We start from the raw sequence: 6,000 nt of genomic DNA, 5'->3' as shown, positions 1-6,000 counted from the left end.
ACCTACTATTGTAATTCTATATGAAATTACGATTCTATTAAGATTCTATTTTCCCAATTCATTTTCAATTTTATTTTGAGTTCATATAGAAGTTTTAAGCACACTAGATACTTTTTCCTTTAGGCAGTCGAAAAAGAATTAAGTAGTACCTACACATAAACTACAAATATTTCCCACCATAATTCTAAAAAGTAAATCTGAAAATTAACAATTTCCAGACGCAAAATTGAAAAAAAGCTGATCGAACTGGAAATAAATAGCTTTGCTTTGAAAATATTCCCCAACTTATTTTTAAATCACATTTTTCTTTAAAGAACTTAGAATTTATATTTGAATAATTGCTTGTTTTCTTTTATGGATTCATGTATAATATTTTGATTATTATTGTGTTCCAATAATAAATATTTTTGGAACCCAATAAAACAATATTTTAGAGTCATCTATTATATGATTTAAGATATACATATGTGACTACAATACCTAAAATTTGTAAAATTTTATAATTTGTAATACATTTTCATAATAAATACATTTTTATCATAAGCACATAAATTTGATAAAAATATTTAATGAACAAAATTAAAAACAATAATTTTAAAGCACAACTGATGACAACAGTCTTGTTCTACTTTAATCTTTTTTAAAGTAATATTAATTTTACTTTCTATTGTATATACATACATACAATTTTTTTTATTTTCTTTTATGTAGACTCCATATTGGCACACCATAAATATAATTCACTGTAGGAATAGAAAAAAATTTTTACATATTATGGGGCCAAAGTAAATATAAAATTAAAAATGAAAATTTACATATAATTTTTCTTTGCCAAAAATTTTCATAAAAGACGACAAAATTTTTCTATTGTTTTAAATGTTGGCGTTAAATATGTATAATTTTGCACAAATATTGGCATATTCAATTATATAAAAAAAAATATACAAATTCTAAAATTAAAATTTAAAAAAGAAAATTGTATAAAATATTGTATAATTGTTATGGTGTAGTAGTCTATTAATTTAAAATTTAATTTAGACTTCCTAGACATACGCAAATTATAATCTTACGGGTACAAAACTGCTCAAATTTTTGATTCCCGTATTATATTTAAATAATATTGATTAAATCTTAGTTGGCCCGTTTGACTATGTTTTTATATTTTTGAAATTCGTAATTTGTTCCTTCAATTAGCAATTCAAGTCGATTCACGTAAGGTAATTGCAAAGTTGTTTTATGTTTTAGTATAACATGTATATCTTAAATTTAAATCTTGTCTTAAAATTGAGGAAACTGAATTTATAATAGGACAAGAACAGTACCAGTTTACTTTTTTATCCCAGTGCTCTATTAAAATTCTATAAATTTAAACAAAATAATTATGTATGTATATTCAAAAATAATTTTTTACTTAACGTTATTAAACATTTTCAATAGACATGTAAATACACGTAAAAACTTTAAAATAAAGCACTTTAACATTAAATTTTATTCTAGGTTTTACATTTTTAATGTGGGACCGTACACCACTTTACTTTCAACAATTTTACATAATAATAAGAAAAACCTTACAATACAATCATCAAAAGTTATAGTAAAATAAAAGAATGTTATATTAAATAAAAATTTTAAAACTTAATTGGAATAAAACTATAATTTCGAAATGCTTGGTATAATCTCGTCTATAATTTCTTTGATTTCCGTGAATGTATCAAAAAGCATATCATTAAATTTTTTAGCACTTGTCTTTTTACTCGATGAATAAACTGAAGTTGCTACTTGCATCCTAAATATATGTTTAAAGAAAAAATTAAATTTTTATTTTAGATTCATAAATAAGGGGCAGACAAAATACTTACGATTCATTTGTAAAACTATAAAATACACCGTATCCATCAATAACCATCGGAGCAACATATCCAAGGCATGCTGTATAACCTAATGTACTTGTAGATAATACAAAATTTCCACCTCCTCCACTTTTTAAATACATTGGATCAGAATAAAAATCTGGAATGTCGATTCCTTTTTCGTACGCTATACACCATAATCCAAACAAATGCCTATCAATTCCATTTCCTTTACGTGCCTCTTCCATTAACCACATGTGATGTTCGCATGCAATTTTAAGTTTTTCAAAAATTTCCATTTTTGTAGACTTAATATTTACAGCAGATTTTATAAATTCTGTTACTTTTGTAGTACATGAACGAAGAGTTTCAGTTCGTCCATTATAATAATGTCTCATTAAAGCCGTTTCATATGTTGGAGCAAATTCATTATGTAACTTATAATAAACTAATTGCAATATTGTTTGAAAAAATGCATCTGGATGTATTCGAACAGTTTTTAAATACTCTTTTCCAAATTTATGGAAAACATCAAAAGATACAAGAATATCATTTTTCTAAAAAAAAATTAAAGTTTTAGTGATCTATTATATTTTTGGCAGATAGATGGCTGCGGTTATTTACCCTTTCTTCACAATCTTTCATCATTCTTTCAATTTCGCTCTTAATGTGATCATCCAATACAAAATGTAGCTCTTCTAATTGTGGCAGTAATCCAGGTCTTTCGTCCCAATTTGGCTCAGGAAATTCTAATAAACTTAGTGAAACGAAGATATCATAAGTTATACTAATTGTTCCGTCATAAGCCGAGTGCTAGAAGTTCACGAAATGAAAATTTATTTAAAATATTTAAAAACGAATCCTACCTCTCCTACACCCCCCATTCGACCATTTCTAAAAAATAATATACCACTTGTTTTATCACACCATTTGGAGTGAAAATCTCCTGCTAATGAAAAAGTGCATACCTCAGAATAATCACTGGGTTCATGATCATCAAACGTTACTGTTAATATGCTTTTCTCAATCTCTTTTATAATTTCAACATTTTCGGAAGAAAGTTCATGTAAATAATCTCGATTTTTTGCCCAGTTTGTACGATTATCGGCTGTTAAAACTGGAACACAATCTCCCAAATCATCGCTATCAACTCTAGCTCGTATAATTTCAAAAATATTAAGCAATTGCTGAGGAGTTAATAAAGATTTATCTTCATTCAAGCAATCAAATTTAAAAATTCGCCCCCTTGCCAAAACGATTCCATTGTGAGGACCTTCACCTTCAGAAACTGCAACCAGAGAAATGAATTTTATTCGACTTTTGTTAAAAAAAAGAAACAAAACATCAGTTTTAATACCTACCTGGTAAAAAGTACGAAATTATTTTATCTTGTTCTTCACCTGGAAGTCGTACCGTTGAAAAAAAGTGTCTAAAAAGTTTCGAAGAATATTTTACTTCTCCATTGTTTGTTGAAGCAGGTCGTAACTTTTCCCTTCTTATTATATCCCAAAATTGTAATGAATAATAGGATACTCTAGCTAATACACGTAATGAATCTTTATGTGTTTCTGGAACTGAAACCGCTTCAAATAAAAATGGCATTCCCATAACTGTATATGGATATAAAGGTATTCGTAATAAATGATAAGCATAATCTTCCCACCATCCTTCTAACCAATTTTTACGAATTTTAGATCTTTTTTCAAGTTCAAAATGAAGATCTTTTCCAATTCCATTTTGAAAATCTGCAATTCGTTTTTGTACTTCATTTAATTCTTTATTATTTCCAAATGGTTTTAAAGATTGAAAGTATCTTTCCATAGTATCTTTTAATTTGGGAAGTGGTAAGGATGGTAAATCTTTATCATATTGAAATGTAGATAAATTTTCATCATCTTGCACTAAATAAATTCGATCACGATTTGTCATTCTATTTTAACTAAAATTAGAATTTTTGAAATTTGAATTAATTATATTTGATCTAATAATAATAAAAATTCATTTAATATTAAACTATTGACATATAAACGATCAAGGTCATATAATAAAGAAAACGTAGCTAATAAATTTTAGTTAATATTTAAAACGATTAAAATATGAAATAAATTAGACAATTAAAATTCACAAAAATCAACTTAAGCTAAGGTACACGTAAGTGTCTTTCTATGTAGCCATACATGGAGATAGGTAGATATATATATACCTAATTAGATACCTACCTACCTATCTTACTTCCTCCATGCTTATCCACATATTTACAATAATTAATTTTTTTTATTTCTAAGTTTTAAATAAGAGAATAAAGCTTGAAGTTAGCCCTAGCTAGAAGGCTCCAATACCTTCTATTTTAAATCGAATTTATATTTGACATATTAAATTTTTGTTTTATTAATTGAACTGAGTAAGTACTTACGCACTGAATCAATTAGGTAAGTTCTTTAGCAATTTTTTTATAATCGAATATGATAAATTTTTTTTTTTATTTTGGCGCGTACAGACCGAATTCTCTTCTTTATTATGCCCAAAAGCTAACTAAAGCCATAGGCCAAAAATTTTAATTTACAACTCATAAAAAAGTGAACGTAATAATTCTGCTAGCTAATTATCTACTTCTTAACCTCTTTTATTGTAGCCTTTTTAAGTGTATTTTTTGCACACATATCAACAAACATAAACATTTATATTAAAAAGTGAACTTTGAACTAAAAATAAACAAAATAAACATGCCAATGAACTTTTGTTGTGATTAAAATTTTGTTTTTATTTATTTAAATGTAATTAAAATTATATCGCATTTGAACTCTGTTGGAAAAGCATTATAAAATCCCAATTTTTTTAACTTATTCTTCAAAATTTCTTAAAAAAAATGTTTTTAGTTTTTTTTTCAATTATTTTACTATTATTATAATTAACATTATGGCTTCAATTACGTTAAAATGAGTAAGTATTTTATTCTAAAATATTCAATTGAAAAGCTTTTATCTAAACTAATTAAATTTAAAAGTAAATAAAAATGACTTTGCTCATAAACAAATAAGATTCGCCTTTATTTACAAATTATTTATCATAATCAAACGTCATTTATATTTGTTTAACGAATTTAAAAGAATGACATTTCGTTATATTTTAAGCCAAGTAAATTGAACTCTAATCATTACGAATACATGTGTTTACATGACTTATGGATTTATCGCTAAAATACGTTTACGAAATGAAACGTACGTCAACCATTGATACACCAATCATGGTGTCAGCACAGCTCATTTTTATAATTTGAAAATTTTAGTTTTTTAAAAAATTAAAAAAATACTTAGATTTTTCTATTTATTAACGCTTTGAATTTTATTTTAATTTTTGAACATTAAGGAAAAAGAAAAGCAAATTTCAGAACTCATTTTGACATATATTCAAAAACATTTTTATCGCAATATTAAAGAATGTGTGAAATAAACATAATTTGTTGAAATTGCTTTTAAATTCAACCTGCTTAAAGAAAGCGTTATCAAACAATTATTTAAAACCTAAACAAAGGATTGTAAAACAAAATATGGATATGTTTTGCCAGTTTATTGCCAAAAAAGCTGTGTTACGTAAGCAATAATAAAATATTATATCAGATAATTAGAGTTGCACAGAATATTAAAACAAGTGTGAGGTATATTTCCAAAAAAGCAAAATAAAACAACACATAGTCGCAAACAAGCAACTATCATAATTGCAAGCAGGAAGCGTCATCATTTATAGAGAGGAAAGGGGATTTTTAGATTGCAATGGTAAATAATATGGAGTTAGGTCAAGAATGAATAATAATTACGAACAAAATTAAAAAAATTATATAATATAATAAACTCAAAATAATGACCATACCAAGATAATAGTAACAACATAAGAGAAATAACAACAGTCGAAAATGCTTGGTTAGGCGAAATTCTGAAGCAGCTGTCGGCGAAGTGTATCCCGTGGGAAGCATGCGGCCCATTCAAATTCAAAATACGGCACACCATTCCGCTTGCCAAAAAAAAAAATATTCAAATTTTTCAAAATTTTTCAAAAAAAATTTTAAGAACTCAGTCATAGATAAGAGAAATACATAGGTACATAAAATTCCATACAAATTTATTATTTTTCAAAACAAAACAATCAATAAAAT

The 6,000-nt window shown here is 25.9% G+C and overlaps 1 protein-coding gene across 6 annotated transcripts; it reads right to left on the bottom strand.

Annotated features, from left to right (window-relative positions):
- Positions 1 to 859: 859 nt before the first annotated feature.
- Positions 860 to 4,895, bottom strand: LOC129611811 (peroxisomal carnitine O-octanoyltransferase). 6 transcript variants are annotated; one of them, XM_055525168.1, is made up of 7 exons: positions 4,781 to 4,839; positions 4,264 to 4,552; positions 3,212 to 3,789; positions 2,717 to 3,138; positions 2,475 to 2,663; positions 1,860 to 2,407; positions 860 to 1,786 (listed from the first exon to the last, which is right to left on the bottom strand). In XM_055525168.1, the coding sequence occupies exons 3-7, from the start codon at positions 3,777 to 3,779 to the stop codon at positions 1,651 to 1,653; spliced, it is 1,863 nt and encodes a 620-aa protein (XP_055381143.1). In that variant the 5' UTR covers positions 3,780 to 3,789; positions 4,264 to 4,552; positions 4,781 to 4,839; the 3' UTR covers positions 860 to 1,650. The 6 variants fall into 6 exon arrangements, with proteins under 6 accessions (XP_055381143.1, XP_055381145.1, XP_055381146.1 ...); XM_055525170.1 differs by having other exon boundaries at positions 4,469 to 4,552; positions 4,781 to 4,834; XM_055525171.1 differs by lacking the exon at positions 4,264 to 4,552 and having other exon boundaries at positions 4,781 to 4,895.
- Positions 4,896 to 6,000: the final 1,105 nt, after the last annotated feature.

The sequence above is a fragment of the Condylostylus longicornis genome, unplaced genomic scaffold (genome assembly GCF_029603195.1).
Source record: "Condylostylus longicornis isolate FDR11 unplaced genomic scaffold, ASM2960319v2 ptg000055l, whole genome shotgun sequence".
Classification (NCBI taxonomy): Eukaryota; Metazoa; Arthropoda; class Insecta; order Diptera; family Dolichopodidae; genus Condylostylus; species Condylostylus longicornis.
This window is presented reverse-complemented; position numbering and strand designations above follow the sequence as displayed.